Here is an 18000-nt window from a genome sequence, read left to right as displayed (position 1 = left end):
ATTTCAGAAATAATCCATCCTTTTTAGATCACAAAAACCTGTGTGTTGGTCACACAGCACTGAAAATCATATTCTTAGCCTTAGCTCTTCAAAGCCATTTCACCAGAACTAGACTGAAAACCTCTTTGAGGATCCTTATTTGAATTCTAGAGTTTAAGACTAGAAATTCCATTAACCTAGCACATATACTCAGAAGAACTAGAGGCTCAAAGAAAGTTGTTGATACCATTTTTTTTTAAAGATACGCCCCACAGGTAAACAGAAAGGTCAAACTATTAACACCATGTAGTATGAATATTCAACATTTCCAATGTATGTACAGAAATTAAAATTAAGGCCAGTTGCCTGAAGAATTTTGTTGTTTAGGTAATTCTCTTCTGAACATACATTTTTTATTTCTGCAAACCTGTATTACTTGTGTGCAGTCATGCAGTCCAGGTGTAACTAGACACATGCAAAGCCAACATGCAAGAATTAGTATATTAAGATTTTTTTTTTAAAAACTTTTCATGGCTTCATCATGAAGGAGGATTTTTAAAAACATTAAGTCCTCATCCAAAATCCATTTTTAAAAAGCAGTAGTTCTTGTTCCAATAGAAAGAGGCTCAGCTACACCACAAGATAAGTTTCTTTTCTCAAAACTGAAGCAAACTAAATGTTGATATTGCTGTAGAAGAGAATAGCAGAGAACTCTTCATGCAATTCACTATTCCTCTACCATCCAAAAATACACCACTAGGAACATCTAGTTCACCAAATGACTCACTAGTGATGCATATTAACTTACTAGTCCTAGAGAATTAATTCATTTTTATTACTTAAGCAAAGCTTCTGCTGGGTACCTGATGGACATCTCTTGTAGGTCCAGGAAAAAACACACATCTTTCCACTGCAGCTAGATCCACCTCTTTGTACTTTCAAAGCTGTAAGACTCAAGACTCTAGAATATGTAATGGAGTTTACACTGGGTTGCTGTTGTTTCTTTTTTCCTGCAACCATCTGTGGTCAAGTCTACAGAAAAGAAAGTTTTTTATGAGTTCTACTAATTTTACAGGGATTTTGTTCATACTTCACACTCATTAGCTGGCATCTACAGGGTTAAAGCAAGATTATGTGACAATCATTCTTCTCCCAAGAGCATAGTTAGAGACTTGACCTTAGCTTGAAAATACGCCCTGAATCAACAGAATCCTTCACAACTTGTCTTATATTTTCTCAAAACCATGGATGGCTAGCATTAGCAATAAGGCTGTTATCAATATGACTCAATTAACAAAAATCCCCAGCTCTGTGTCCTACCTACCACATTGTTTTCAGTCAAGTGCCAATACCTCAGTTAGGAAGAAAACTGAGGAAAATATGGGTAGGACTAACTGGTGCTTAAAAGGCACAAACCACACTGCCACTGACAGCCAACTGCTGCGTGAAAGGCTCCTGTGTCTGACTAGACTTGTTCTGGTTTAGACTCTAATCCTGGGGAAGCTAAACTTCACTTTATAGGAATGTTTTTGCTCATGTAGAGACTTAATGAAGAAACCTTACACTTCAGTGACAGACATGGCAAGGCAAAGGGCAGGAGAACATCTTATCCACAGACAGGCAAGAATTTGTTTTCTGTAGAAAATGAGGCCTGGCAAAATGAAGGCAGGAAACCCAGAAAGGATCCACTGTGTCCTACTTCTGCTGTCAGATCCTGTGCTCAAAAAAAAGGTAAGTGATAAGGTTGTTAGCTACCACTTCATAACCTGACACACACTATGGAAACATGTTCCATTCTAAAGATGCTGTCATCACAGTTCAGCTCTTGCAGAGACAAATACAACTTTCCATAATACATGCTTTCATGATGAGAAGCAAATTACACCATTATCAAAGACCTAAATCAAAACAATATTTGAATCAATTCAATTCCTGGATAACAAAAGAGAAACTAGCCCTTCGCGTTATCCACAGTTTCTGTGCAACCTCTTGATAAACTGTAAGGAAATTCACAGTAGGATTATTTCTCAGATACAGAAGGGTCTCACATGGAGCCTTTTAAAACCCGAGTTAAAGCAGGAAAAATTAGTAATTGTTTGAGGGAGCGGAAGTCTCACAGTCACCTTTGTTCCACTAGTTCCTGGCAAGAGAAATAAATACTCACCACAAGCATTTGTGTTTTTCCATAAAGACAACCATGTAGGGCAACAAAAGGTACACCCACAGGGGAGTAAAGAGCAGTAATTTCCCAAGAGAAATGAAGACATAAGCAAAATATTCTGCTCATGCCTAATTGAGTGCCAAAGAAAACTCTAGGCTGAACTGTGCTGTCTAGTCTATACATACAAATGGAAAGAAAAACAGTTTAAAAAGTCACCCCTAAAATCTTACCTTGGAACATTTTAATTTATGCACTGTAGCAATAGTTCTGTTGCCACAGAACACTTAACCTTTCACCTTTCTAGAAAATTATCCCCCTCTCCCATACAGAACAAATGTTCAAGGAATAGATATCACTAACAGGTGAATTACCCTAGAGGCAGCTTTTTGTTACTAAAATCAAAATGCAAATTCAACCACCAAGTAGCATCAGACACAGCAATACCCAAAACCCATTGTATTGTACACAACTTTAGTTTTAAATAGAAGACTCTAAACTGAGAAGCATCTACTAGCACTTTAGAGGATTAAAATTAACCATGTTGTCTGGTAGTGATTGCTTTCGGAAGAAAATTTAAAACAACTGGCATTTCTTCTAAACTTGAATATTAATCTTCCGTAACTTAATTGGGGGATTTAAATCCTCTTTGATTCAGCCCTAGAATACATGGAAAGAAGCAAACCTTACACCAGTAGAATAAGGATTACTGTATTATTATATAATATAAAGCATTTTTACTGGCCACGGCTACATCAAGTTGAACATAGCACAAGTAATTCATTATTATTATTAATGCCACTTTATTGATTAAAGTAACAATCTTGATTTTCTAGGAGAGCAAAAAAATGTCATCCTGGGCAAGCTGTTCTTCCTGAAGCAAGCAAAACTCCACTGAAGTTCTTATGAAAAGTATAGATCATTGATGCTGCCAGAAACAGCAACAAGAAACCACTGAGCCAGATTCTGCCACAAAAACTCTTAGGATTCTTCTATTTTATCTGTTCTCTGCCAAGAGAAAGAACAGTCATTGAGAAAGCGTGAGTTTATCCAGTGAAAATGAAGACTTGTAGCATTAATAATATAAGGTAAAAAAATTATAGCTGAAAAACTCCAAACCAGCTGCAGACACAAATTTACAGAGTACTGTTTAGAGATACTCAACTACTGTAACACAGCCTTCACACTTGCCAGAACTTGCTACAGCTGAACTCTATTGCTTCTGAAAGCCTGGTAGTAGCTTTTCTAAACATAAGTAACCAGTAGAAGTACAGGAGGATGGAGTTAGGGAACATTTAACCAAATTGGGCAGACACAAATCCATGAGACATAAGGGACTGAACTGGTAATGGCTGTGGGATCTGGCCAGCATCACGGCAAGGTTCCCCAATTACTGCAGAAAGGTCATGGTGATCAGGAGAGGTTCCTGAGAACTGGACAAAAGCAAAACATGCCCCTGTCTCTAGAACAGCTTGGAGGACAGTCTAAGGAGCCACAGGTTGGTCAGCCTCACTTCAACCCAGGAAAAGTGACAGGGCTTTCTGGAAAACATTTCCAAGCCAAGAAGGTGATGGGAAGTCATTATCAGGGATTTGTGGATAAGTGGGAGTCATGATTGGCCAGCCTGACAGACATCAATAAAGAAACGACTGGCACAAGGGGAGTACACAAGTGGTTTATCCCGACTTCAGCAAGGCTTCCCAACTTTTGTTTTTCATATCATCTTCACAGACAAAAGCAGAGACTAGCTAAGTGGACAGTGAGACAAAACTGAAAACTGACTAACCTGCCAGGCAGAAAGATACTTAGAAAGCTAGGACACTTTACTATGGAGCAGAGGGGACTTGGACAGAATCTTATCATTGTGTATAAATACCTGGAGAGAGTGGAGTAAAGCAGACAATCTTCTCAGTGACAGCCAGTGAACAGACAAGAGGGAATGGTCAAAAATTGCATTTTTATGCATTTATATGCATTTCCGTTTAAACATTAAAGCTTCTTTTTCTTTTAAAACTTGCAGGTGACTGACCACTTGAACAGATTGCTCAGGGACATTGTAATATTTGCATTTTTGGAGGTGCTAAGAAATCTGATGGCACAATATTCTGTGCAACCTGCTCTAGTTGGCTTCATTTGAGCAGCAGGTTGGATTAGAGATCTCCAGAGGTGAAATTGCCAATCCTCGGGTTTGTGTACTTCAGGCTCTATAGACATTAAAATAAAGCCAAAAGTTGATTGGAAAATGTTGTAATGTAGTATTACTGTCTGCACAGAACTCCACTGGCAGTCTAGTACACCAAAATAAGAAAAACTCCACAGCTAGAGGATCTGGAGTAAGAGCACCCATGCTCTCAAACCATGCTAAAAATAGATGAGGACCTTCAGTCTTGTTGGCTGCAAATGAGGACAGTCGTAAATGAATGCCAAGAGGTAGGTAAACTACTAGATATTCTTGACTTAGAAGAGCATACAGTTAGCTTCAACTTAATGCTAGCATGGCTAACTGGAATTGAAATCCTCCTGCTACAAGACTTTTCTTATACCTCTTAGTATATCCTGAAGTTTCAAAAATTCTAAAAGCTCAAGTTGTAATAGTATATCAACAATTTTCACCACATAATTAACCAATAGCTTATTATTTCCGTAATCTTATTTTATAAAAAGGTATGCAAGACTCGGAGCTCTGTGTCCAGTTCTGGAGACGATAGCACAGGAAGGACATGGACCTGTTGGAGCAAGTCCAGAGAAGAACCACAAAAATTATCAGGGTGCTGGAGCACATCTATGAGGACAGGCTGAGAAAGTGGGGTTTGTTCAACCTGGAGAAGACAACTCCTTATTGCAATCTTTCAATACTTAAAGAGGGCTTATAAGATGGGGAGGGACTTACTAGTAGGCCTGTTGCAACAGCACAAGTAGCATCAGTTTTAAACTAAAATATTTAGACCAGATACAAGGAAAAATTATTTTACAATGAGGGTGGTGAAACACTGGAATAGGTTGTACAGTGAGGTGGTGGATACCTCATCCCTGGAAACATAAATGGTCAGGTTGGAAGAGACTGTAAGCAACCTGAAGATCACTGCAGGGGGATTGAACTAGATGACATTTAAAAAGGTCCCTTCCAATCCAAACTACTCTATGACTCCACGTTGATGCCACAAGCAACTCCCATGTAAAGTATCAAAGGAAAGGCAAATGAAAAACTGGAATAGAAATATGTTTTACTAGGTACTACAGAGAAAAACTCCAAAAACACCTGTTGAGTACATCTGTTGGTAACCAGCTGTTCCCTTTTGTCTTGCCCTGCAGTGACAAACAAGGTCAAGTACTGCCATCATTGCATCAGAGACAAAACAATATAAAATCCACAAGCACCATAAGAAACTCTTAGATAAGTGCACTTTGTCTTCATCAGTTCCCACAATAGCATTACTATCTCTCAAGGACTCACCCTAAGTAATTATTACAAAATTTAATACAAATTTGCAAGTTTCTCTTCTCCATGCAGCAACTTACACAGAAAGTGAATTTTGTGGAATCTGTCAATAAAATAGCATCAGAGCTTTAAATAGATGGCATGCCTCTCCACTATGCATATAGTCATCCAAGCAATAAAAGTCTGGACTCCCCATGAACTGACAAGACTACACTTGTCATGTGACAACAAAACTTGTTACAACTCTATTTTTACTGTGAAAGAAGGTTGTGTGACTCTTGATCAAAAGAGGTTCTTCCTAGTAAACTATCATTGATGTTATGCCAGTTTTTGGAGTCCTCTTTCTTTCTTAAAGAAAACAAACAAACAAAAAAGACACACCAACCTCATAACTGCTCCTTTTATAATAGCATCTGCAAATTTCATTTGGTTTTCTTTTTACAGGAACAAAGAAGGAAACTGAGGAAGATAATTTTTAAAATAGATTCACCAAAAGTATTAAAACACCTCCCTCCAACTAATGCTGCTTGAAAAGACTTTAGTATAGCACGACTGCAGCTATTATACACGTTCATACACAAGTCCTTGAGAAAGAAAGCCACGTGATTTCAGATGTTGATTTGACAAATTTATGTATTGCAGACAGGAATTCCTGATTCAAAACACGGGCATGAAAAAGAGCTTCCTGTTGTTCACTTGACTTCAAGGGTGAAAAAAAATCCCCAAAAGACAACAATTTTCCCCTGTTTACTTAAGGCAGAGGTCAGAAAAGTGTATAGGGTGAGGAGACCTATTTTGCCAAAAGATTACTTTTGTTGAGTTTGTATACTGACACAGAGTTGTAACCTTTACCTTAAATACCTGTTTGGACACAGCCAACAGATGACAAGATACAACATCAGGATGGTAACACCTCCTTTATGCTTCAGCTCCTTTAAGAAGGGTCTCACATAAACCTATCCTCAATGCCATGTTGGTGATAGAAGGCACACAAGTACATTTGGAACTAAAATGTGGGCTATGATCAGTCAGAACTAAGAGCTTTTTCCCCTCAAGGTCAGCTATAACATTATGAGTCCTCAACCTAAATGGTACTTGAATAATAAAGTCCTGGCACTCATCTATCCCATCACAAGCTGCACATCTATACACATAGAAAGTGTTGCATATTTCTTCTTCTCATCAAGAAGGAACAGATTTTACAGGGAGCCCACCACCTGTTTCTCAGCTTTTGAACATCTCTACTCCTTAATGAAATAGTTGTCCTAATTTAGCAAAGCACATGTCCTATATTAAAAAATAGGGCATAGCTAACTATAAAATGAAGAGCAGAAATAAACCACTTGTGCATTTCAGCCTTCAAATGTCATCCACTGCCTTCTGCCAATCACTTTCCTAACACAAACAAGACACAAGAAGGAGCAAGCCAATTCCTAGTTAGGAATTGTTCACAGAAGTAAGGAATCCAGAAGTGGCCAAAGGACTGAAACTGCCAGAAAACTAAGTTCTCTGAGGAGTTTTTTGGGGTTAGCAGTTAAAACTGCTCACCCAATTCTGAGTACATGTTGATTTCCCCCCCCCCACCCCTCACAAGGAATGATATAGTATCAACTTCAATTTGGATTTTATGAAGTCCAGTTTGGTAGAAGGATGTTCAAATTCAGCTTAGAAAAGGTACCAAAGCAATGTCATCTCCATGTCTTTGGGGAGAGGGCAAAAGAAGGATGAGGATGTGCAAGTCCTGGACTCCTACTACCTTAGCTGAGACAAGCCTGCTGGAAGCTTTCCATGTCATGCATCCCCCCAGCTTCAAAGTTTATTCAGGCCTCTGACTGGCACCAGGCCAACAATTTTTTTTAAATTAAACAGAAGAGCATCCAGTAAATTGTGCACCATGCAAAGCTACCAACCAAGTAAAAGATAACTCCCTAGACTACAGCTAGTTAGCTAATATCTATTTTTAAAAAATAGAGACCCTGTCTTCCCCAGAAGCATTTTATGAAAGAATAACATTTTATGAAATAACATGGATGTTTGTCACTAAATTACTTTCTAAAAAGCTATTGATAAAATTAGCAACTTTTAAAAGCCTAAATCTCCCACAAATCTGTAGCTGTAGTATAAACACACATTTAAATTACACACAGGCTGGTCATTTTTCCAGAAAAGAAAATTCTGTCTTATGAGAAACTGACAGCAGCACAGCAGCTCATTTAAGTGCTGTGTCTGACCCTCCTCCTGCCCCTGCCATGTGATTTAGACAACAACATGCAACATAAGCACTGAGCTTAGAGCAAATTTACTTTTTGGAGACAAACTAAGTAAACACACATACATACAATCATTTTGCATTGCTCAGTTGACAGTTACATAAAAAATGAACATCATAAGCAGCATTTTTGAAGATTACTTTTGTTCAGAGCAGTTGGCCACTGTCAGACTGCAAATTCACTTTTAAAAAAACAACACTGCCTAAAGGATTGACATTTGGAATACTGCTATACTTCCAGTCCCAGCTTTGCTGTTCAGAGGCAAGTCTCATCTCTCTGAAGGTAGCCGAGTGAAACTCGGCCACAGGTAAAATGCAAGAACCGATACTGGAAAAGTACCAAAAAGCAGAATGCAATCACGTAAGTAAGTGCAACACCAAAAAGCACTATTAAGCAAAACCCTAATATTTACAGTAGTGGCACAGATGTCAAAGTTAAGAAACAAAAAAACCCCACCAGAACAGTAAAGTAAGACAGCAATAAGTATGATATAAAAATTTTCATGTTCAACAGGTCGAATAGTAATATGTAAATGCAACTCAGACATCAAAACAAGGTGAGGAAAAAAATGCACAGTCTAGGAGCCTTTTAGAACTCAACTTGATGAGACTCTTCACTTGACTCTGGGAACCTCATAGGGTAGAAAATAATAAATACCAGAAAGAAAAACCACACTTGCTTCTGAAGATGCAGTACACAGGAAGATACCTCAGGAGGATATCACAATTTTGTAATTAAATAATGTAGTAAAAGCTATTTTATTGCCTTTCCCACCCTTCTACCCTCATTAAAATTTCCCATGAGGCTTCACAGATTCTAACCACCCATACAAATAATTAGTAAATTATTATGATTCAACTCTTTGAACAAAAGAGTGCAAGATTACCATGGTATACTGTTTTTCACAGTTGACATAAGCACTGCATGTGAAGTAAATCCAGCAACACTTTGTGCAGAAACAAATCCTAACATATGGCAAAATCTATAGGTCATGAATACCAGAGCTTTTGGATTAAAAAGGTTTCCATACACAACATCAGGTGTGTCAGAACACCTGCCATCACTTAATTAGCAGACATCTACTTTGAAATGAAAGGCAGCATTCACAATGAGTTAGTGTTCAAGAGTAACTTCAAGAAAAAGGACAAGTCTGGAATCCTGGCTCTATAGTGCAGACCTTGAACCTTCACCCCTGAAGGGACAAATTTGAGAGAGTAACCTGCTCCAAAATGAACACAGACTGACTCATTTCTCCACAATGCTACATGCTGGCAATTCCTAGGAAGTTTTAGCTACTCTATTCCAGGTCACACATCATAATTAATGCCGTCTTTGTGGAACCATGTTGCCTGTGCTTTGTAGCAGCTGTACCTCATGGCAGGCAGGTCATGAGGCAGGTTTTTGTGCTGGTGCTTACTTTATCAGAACACTGGGATCTACACAGAAATTCTCCCTCCAAGTGGTTTGTGAATAGAAAACAAAAAATATAGAAGTCTGAACAAGCAATTTTTTCAAACTAATAACAGAGTAAAAGTTATTCCTAAAAAGTTGGCATTAAAATCTTCCCAAATTAAATATTCAGATTCAAAAACAAAAAGTTTGTCAACAAGGCTTATAATTCAGAAAGGACGTTAATTTCCTTGTCTAAGGTGTCGTTTCACCTATTTCTCCCACATTTTCCTCCACTGTTCCCCTGCCATCCTCTCTTCTCTGCAACACCAGGCCCCTATGTTACATCAAGTCTTTCATGATACATTTTAGCTGATCAACTGGAGCTGCTGCTCATTGTCACCACTAGACCACATTCTGGAAGGATAAAGTGCAGGAGATTCCCCAAGAAAGCTTCTTCCACAACTGCAGGATTCTGGACAGTCAACTTACTAAAAAGGCATTCCTTCATATGGCCTAAACACTGATATTGTCAAAATTTTGTACCATTATTTAGCTCCTCTCAAACTTGACTGGTTCTCAAGTCTCAGTTTAATGAGGAACTGAAGAAGCAGCATTGAAAAGTTATTTTGCTAAGCAGCAATTTCACCTCAATGTCAGAGCTTCCTTTCATATGTAAGAACACAGACTATTCCTCCAACTCATATCACAAAGCAAATTTCCTTGTATTACAGAAGCCTGCAGTTTTAAAGTCCTTCCCTGGAGGATGAGATGGTAAGAGGGACAGCATCCAGTTAACCTTCTCCCAAAGGAAACAGCTGGCGCTGCAGTCAGCACCCCCCCAGCTTTCATGCCCAGCACAGGTTTTTCTGGGCAGAAACATTACAGAAACACTGCCAAGGTGTCTGATCAACTTGGCAATAGTTAAAGGGCAACATGCTTCAACTCAGTCCCCTCATCTATGATGAGGAGTAGCATCTTGTTTGGTCAGCTGCAAATGCATTACATTTTAAGACAGGTCCTTAAACAGAACACCTGACTTTCAATAGCTTCTAAAACAAAAGGCTGCTCTGTTCACTATCAGACACAAGGCCTCCTCTTATCCAAAAACCAAGCAAGAAGCTAAATAAATGAGAGAAAGTACAACGATTTATCCCCTTGGCAAGAAAGACAGCAGTAAGACTCTTGCTAAGGTAACTGATAATTTCCATCAGTTTATCTGCATAGGCAAAAGCCCTACAAGTTCTGCTCCATGATGAAGGGAATTTCTTGCTCCAGTGATCTCTTAGCATCAGTAGCACTGTTCAAACACAACTGCTGGAACACATTCACAAAGACTCATCTCAAACTTTAGCACTTCAGTCTGAATCTACTGCATACTACAACAAGCCTGAAATCTCAAGTTCCACACATTTTTCAGGTAAAAAGATTTCCAGGAATAATCTGCCTTATAACAATTATTTTAAAATCCAAATGAAAACTGAGAAAGTAAACTTATACTTAATATTTTACATTTAAAAATAGGTAAATTCCTGTAAACAAAGTTTTGTTTATATATTAATTTATTATAATTCCTTAAATGAGCATTGCGTTCATATCCCATCTGCATGACATGATTTCTCAGGTAAGCAATTTTATTTACATTTAAGCTTCATTCAGAGCAAGTTTTAGCCTTAGAAAATTAAATTAATGGAAAACAAACACATTCAAAGCACCGTCAATTATACACCGACTCTATACACTGATTTAGACTCCTCAAACATCCAACTGTCCTGTGCATGTTAACATGACAATTGTAGCTTCCAAAAAAATCACATTCAATAAAGCCTTGGCCAACCACATAAATAAAGGCAGTCCAGTGTAGTTTATGTGATCAGTCACAAATGCTTAGCTGCCCGAGATTATCACATACACAGCACAGATGTGAATTTCAATAAAAGTTTCTTACTGGTAACTGTAACAATCCATGTAACACCCAATTTCCTGGTCAAAAAAGCTCTCCATTTTAGAAGTGGAGCATGAGTTATCCTTGCCCTAATGTATCTGCTCAACATTGAGATAAGAACCAACTTGGGCAAATTCATAAAGTTTTGCAGTTCCACAGCATGTAGAAAGGAAAGCTGTGTGAAAGAACAGCCAGCCATTTCAAAAATCACCTGCAGTTGTCTTCCTGAGACCTCACCTAAGATAACAGCAAGCAGTAAATGGGAAAACAGCCTTCAAGAAGCTCAGCTATCGAAGGTACTTTTCTCCACCCCTCAAATGACATACCACAGCGCAGCATCAGCCTACAAAGTCCAATAGGCTGAAAACTGTACCACAGACACCACTCCATGAACTTCCAAATGGATATTCAGGTTGCTTTTAAAGTACACAGAAAATGGTGTTACTCCTCCACCCGGGAGCATAATCACATCCTACTAAAAAGCAACTTTTTACAGTAATTAAGTGGCTCATTTGCCAAAGGCACCAGAAGCCCCAGTAGTTTATTGAAAAAAAAATAATAAATAAAAAAAAAAAGCTTCCCTTTATCAGGTTTAGATTTGTTCTCCTCGGTATCACTCAGGAAACAAAACTAGTACGAGAGCTTCTCCAACTTTCTCAGTAACTGATGATGCACAAAAGTTACCAGGAAACACGATCTATGAGGCTCATAAATGATGAAGTTTTGGTCATGGGGCTTGGGGATTTTTTAAGTTTATTTTAACTTGAAACCACTATTCTACCTAATTCTCAAGACAGGTAATGGTCTGCACTGTAAAGATTAATTTGCCACATGAAGTCTGCACTTGCAGGATCCAATCTCCACTCTGAATGGCGGAGAGAGGTGAACTTAACTTAGAACACCCTGGTAGTATTAATCCTCCTCTTCCTCACAGTGCCTATCAGGTCCTTCTGGAACAGTTAATCTCCCCTTCACTGAGGGCTGCAAAAATTCCATGTCAGTCACATTCCTCCCCAAAAACTGTACATTTATTGAAGCAATCAGCCCTCTGAATTCACAAAAAAGCTCAGGCATGCATCCACACCTTCCTGTCATTGAGGTAACCACCCCCATCAGCATGAGCAGATCAACAACGACCCTTTCAACTCTGGTGAAAAACTAAGATTTCCCCTTTTAGGAGGAATCCTAAGAGGCTTTGATTGCAACTTCCAGGTTCACCCCATTTATTCAGGAGTTTTTCCAGTGATGGTATTAATTGACTGAAACCCCAGGACAGGAAGAACATCTTTAGCTTAAAACGTCTGACTTCATCAACTCTTCAGAAAGCAGAGCTCGTTTGGCAATAAATGAAAGGAACTGCGGAATCTGCTCAAGAAGTGGCGTCTTTCCTCTTTCCTTTACACAGTCTTCATGCATATTTTGGATGCAAGAGGTGTATTCTTTGGCAGTTGCCGTCTGAACTCCCAAAGAATGGAGCAGACCACAAGATCATCTCCCTCGCTCCACCTCCAAACCCTCAACAACAGAAAAAGGGGGTGGTGGTGGTGATCCTATCCGGGTGCCCAATACACCAAGGGGAAGGCACACATCCTACAGAGCGCCTAACTACTAGGAGGTCAATACGTATAGAAGTCAGCTGGAAGTCGAAGAAAGCTTAAAGCCAGCTTGCAGGAAGACAAATTTGCTGTACTTGCCATTGGTTTGCCTGGCAGCAGCTGACTGCTTCAGTAGTCCTTCACACCAGAAGCAAAGCAGCTGAAATTCATCCCTGATGCAACTCCAGCGAGACTAATAGGTTTCCACAAGAACGAATCAGGCCCTGTATATCTAAAAGCAAGCCCACTAAAGTTTCACTGAAGCGAAATTTCAGGAGTACAATCTATGGGTAACAGCTGGAGAACATTAACTCTCCCCCCAACCCTTGCCGGGGTTAATTTTTTTTTTTTCTGTTCAGACAGGAAGCAGTCATATAGCATACTGTACAATATAAGGATCCTGGGATATAAAGAGGAGTAGAAAGGATTACAAAGAGCTCTCTACAAGTTTTTAGCAAAGTTAACGCTGCCATAACCCCCGAGCTGCCTTCGAACAGCAAGCCGCGCCGCGACACCATGAGCTGAGACATCACTTAAACTCCTATCTAGTGAAAAAAAAATAATCAAAAATTAAGGGTGTTTTTACGGGACGCAGCGGGAGCCCAAGGACTGTGTCGCGGATCCGGGCGGGGTCGTCCCGGCCGGGGAGAGGAGCACCCCTCTTGCCGCGGTGTCCCCCGCCCGGTCACCCCTCCCCGGCCGGGACGACCCCCGGCGCTGCTCCAGCCCCTCTCGCCGCCCCCAGCTCACCCTCGCTGCCGTACTGCTTGCCATTGTTCGCGCCCATCCTGCCGCCTTCATGCTCGCCGCCGCTTTCCCACGCCGCCGCTCAGCATCTCTGCCGCGGGCACCGACTGCAGCCCGGGGCCGGTGCTGCGGAACAGCCCCCAAAAGTTTTCACGGCGACATGTCCAAAGCAGCCTTGCAACTTCCTCCGCTTCTTCTCGGGCGGCCGACACCCTCTCTTCCCCACCTCACATAAAAAAAAAAAAAAAAAAAAAACAAAAAAAACAAAAAAAACAAAAAAAAAAACTCCAAAACAAACAAAAAAAAAGCTTTAAAACAGAATCAAAAATGCGATGTATCGGAGCTCCCTCCCCGCCCCGGTTTCCAGCCGGGGTGTCCGGGCCAGGAAGGCGGCTCCAGTTATAATCCACAAGCAGGACGGGCAGGACGGCCTCCGGGCTCTGGCTCCAGCGCCCCGCGGCTGGCGCTCGGCTCCTCCGACGCTTCAGCGCCGCTCCGCCTTCCTCCTCCTCCTCCTCCTCCTCCTCCTCCTCCTCCTCGCAGCCCTGCCGCCGCTGCCGCCTCCCCGGGGAGGCCAGGCCAGCCACTTGTTGCCCGGGGCGGGAGGAAAGGGAGCCTCGGCCGCAGACTTTTGTTAGCGGCAGGCGCCTCCTCCCGGCGCCCAGCGCCGCCGGGCCGGGGGAGGGACGGGATGGGGACGGGGGCAGGATGGAGCCCGGCCCCGGCCCTTAAAGACACAGCGCCCGGCACGGGGGACACGCCCGGCACGGGGGACACGCCCGGCCGCTCCCGCTGTCCCAGCAGAGCCGCCCGGCCGGGATGGCTGAGGGGGCTGCTCGCAGAGTTCCCCCCAAGGACGGCCCTGCCCGGGTGTCCTTCCGACGGGCGGGACAGGGGCTCTGCCTTCTGCACCTTTGCGGCACCCCCGACCCCGTGCAACTCTCCGAGGGCTGACACAAAGTAGGAGGAAGCGGCGCAGCAAAGTGTTTACCTCTCGTTCCCTCCCGCTGCTCCGGAGTTCGAGCTGTTTTCTCCTTGCAAATAGTATTCCCACAGTCACTCAGTTCCAGTGAATCACTGCCGGCCTTTACTGCCGTACCGAAATAAAAATATCCAACTGTTGAACGTCCCCCAAATTAGTTCTTCAGATATACTATAGGGATGCATCTCATCCCTTGGGATGAGATGTTTCTATTTAATTCAGCTGTCTTAAAAAACATAGTTTCTGCCTCTTTCACCCCAAAAGACAGACTCTTAGAGCACTGGGATTGTTAGGGACAGTGGACATCGTTAATGGGGTAAGTGCCTTTCCCGAGTGCAGCCCGCACAAACAACCGCATTGGGAAGCAAGGAGTTCACTTCTGCATGAGAGCCCAGACCACTTCTGCTTGGCAAAAGGGTCTGGACAACAAGAGATGCTGTCAAATGTGAGTGAGGATATACTGCGTGTGATCAGGCTAATACAGAATCTGCCAGTCCCAAAAGGGTACTTGCCCTCAATGGGCTAGCTAAGAATATCAATTAAGTTTGCTCCACACAACTGTTACCCTGATTAAGTGGTAATCGGGTGTTACCAAAGGCTTTTTGGGAAAAGAATCAGGTCTAAAAGCAGCGAGAAAGAAGGATGAAACTCTGAAATAGGTAGAGACAGACACCAGAGCAGACAGTCCTGGTTTGGTGCTGGTATGTCACCTCTGGCTTGGCCTGATGGGTGCTGGCACTCTGTCTGATGGCAGGTCAGGCTGCAACAAGCAGGGATCCCCACCCCAGGTGTGCAGGAGGTCTTGTGGCAAGTATGTTAGTATGGGGAGCAGCACAGGTACCTGAGATGTGGTTACACAGATTCCTGCAGGACATGTGGGGCAATAGAGGGACCCACACTTTCAGAAGAGGAATGTCAGCTTGTAGCCCATACAACCTGGGGAGTGGCACGCCCAAAGCAATTCCTAGTTTGAGACTAGGAATTTTTAGGGTTAGTTTCAAAGTCCTTTATTAACATTTTGCAAGTATCTGCGGTTGGTGTTTATGTGTTGTACTACTCATACTGGCCCCAGCATAGAGCTCCCTGATTGCTAGGTCAACTTGTCCTTGTTAAAAAGACAAAACCACTTCAACTCTGATTTGATTAAAATCACGAGTTGAGCAGTTTTTTCCCTGCACCACACTATGGTCTTACATATGAAAAAGCCTGTCTTCCGAAACATATCACAACACCCACAAGACAATTACCGCACGTACAGATAATTCTGAGCTAATTATATCTTTGTCAGCTTATACAAATGGTATATGAAAAACCAGAGGCAAAAGTATCAGCACTGACAGGACTACAGAAAAGGTGTCTAAACCTGAAGTTTCAGGGATCAGGGATAAACTTTTTTTTTAAAGTGTATTTTCATTAAGAGGTGGGCTTGTTACCAGAAGCTGAAATAGGTACCAGCAGCACAGATGACTGACAAGTAATCAGGCAATGGTCATCAGTCTCTAATCCCATCAGATACTCATCATCAACTTTCTCCTTGTAAAAACGTTTTGGTCCTGATTCAATGCTGAACACTACAATACAATGCTACACACACTCTTCAGTTCTCAAAAATCAATGAGGTCTAAGAAAATAGTGCCTTCTGGGGTCAGACTCACCAAATGACCAGCCTTAGTCCTTTGAAACGAAATATGAATCAGTCTAAAAATGTAGGTTTCTGTAATCAAAGGTTAATTTCTAAGCACCAATATGAAACAAACTTAGTACTGTGCCAAAGCAGATAGGCCTTGACATAGGCGTCTGCTTTGAACATCCTCTACTTTCTTTTCAAGAGTTACCTGTTCAGGGGCAGGGCAGGGGACGGGGGGAACAATCTGCCTTCTGTAAGACAGTAAAATGTTGTGGGCAAGGTTAATATCTGCTCACATATGAGCACATAGGCTGCCAACAAACACATACATCCAAGTATTTTTTTTCCTGAAGTGTTGCTTGTGGGGTTTGAAAAACACACCCCAAACACTTGTTAGGAACTCACCTAGGCAGAGTAGGATGTTAAAGAAAAAATATAGAGCTTTCTAAAGCACAGCAGCCTACCTTTGTGACTCAAACCCTCACACCCAACTCGGCTGTTCACCAGCACACCCAGGCACACCATCCTCCCCAGCAGTGTAGCGGGGCAGTGCTAGTCCCCAGCTGTGGGACAGCACATGCAGGCTGAAAACAACACGTGTCCCTGTTCCATGTGCTGCACAGCTGTGCTTAATCCTAGCCTGAAACACAGCAATGGGAGTACCCACTGCGAACAACTCTCGAGGCAGCCTCTCAGCTCCTCACGTCACACCGTGTGCTCTGCATCCCATGGCAGTAAATCACCTGAAAGTTTTCCTGTGTGGGTCATACAGCCAGGAAGGCTGATGATCCCACTTCTAACTCCTAGAAAGCTGTGCAACCTTTTTGACATATAGGAGAGAAATTTCTCAGGCTGGCTGGAAACATCACCTCACATAGACCCCTACCTCCAAACTCAACATCTGATGCACCACAACTGAAATTACTCCCTTTGCCAAGGGGTAGTTTTGCTTATCAAAACCAGCATAGATTGGTGCTTTGTGAGACAGGAAGCTCAGCTGCTGAGGGAACAAATTCTTGTATTCTTGTAAAGAATAAAGGTATTAGACAGACATGTTACCACTCTGTTAAGTTTATGACATATAGCCCAGGAATATTCCACCATGACCAGAACTAAAAGGCAAAAAAACCCAAAAATAATAAAACAAAAACCACCCCAATAACAAACAAAACAACCTCAGACAAACAAAAGAAAATACACAATCAAACAAACAAAAAACACATAGGGAAAAAAAAAGTCTAGAGAGGATAGAAGCTCTAGGAAATTTGAACACAGCTCTCTGATGAAGGACTGAGTATTGCTGCTGCACATTGTGTTACTTTCTTTCTGTAGGAGAATGAGATGGGACAAACAGTAAAGTACCAAACTCATTTTGTTACAAACACATAAAACTCTCACCAGAAATGTATCCATCAGAGAGGATACTGCTGACAATGGGTTTCATGCAAGGCATGTAGGACACTCAAACTTGGAGCTACATAAGCCCAAAAGCATCAACATGAGCAGAGAAGTTGGGAAATGGTAGTTAGAAGAGGCTCTACAAGTTCTGACTAGGACTGAGTCATCTTATAGCCCTTCAGTATTGACCAAGCTCTTCAATATTTACCAAACACGTTGTAGGATATGCTGTGGCACCCTGGGAGGCCTATTATGTTCATACATACAGTTTGGGGCTTAGCACCCTTACAGTCCCTGCACATGAGACTTTAGCTATTCTCTTTCAACAGAGATGTTTCACTCATTCTTGGCAAAATTAGGTAGCATTTTTTTTTCTTTTTTTTTCTCCTTGTCTTCTAGTTGGTCCATACCTTATACATTGTGATTATTCATCTTGAACTACATAGTGTACTTATATATAAATACAAAGGA

General features: G+C 41.6%; 1 protein-coding gene across 1 annotated transcript in view; it reads right to left on the bottom strand.

Moving 5' to 3' along the window:
* Positions 1-14252, bottom strand: part of FBXL7 (F-box and leucine rich repeat protein 7) — a 177392-nt gene extending 163140 nt beyond the window's left edge. Inside the window, exon 1 of the mRNA XM_023922128.2 lies at positions 13526-14252. Within this exon, the coding sequence (XP_023777896.1) occupies positions 13526-13562 (37 nt within the window). The 5' untranslated portion in view covers positions 13563-14252. The remainder of the gene's footprint in view (positions 1-13525) is intronic.
* Positions 14253-18000: the final 3748 nt, after the last annotated feature.

This window comes from Cyanistes caeruleus, chromosome 1 (assembly GCF_971803275.1).
Source record: "Cyanistes caeruleus chromosome 1, bCyaCae1.hap1.1, whole genome shotgun sequence".
Classification (NCBI taxonomy): Eukaryota; Metazoa; Chordata; class Aves; order Passeriformes; family Paridae; genus Cyanistes; species Cyanistes caeruleus.
Note: the sequence above shows the minus strand (reverse complement) of the source record. Positions and strands in the feature narration are given on the sequence as shown.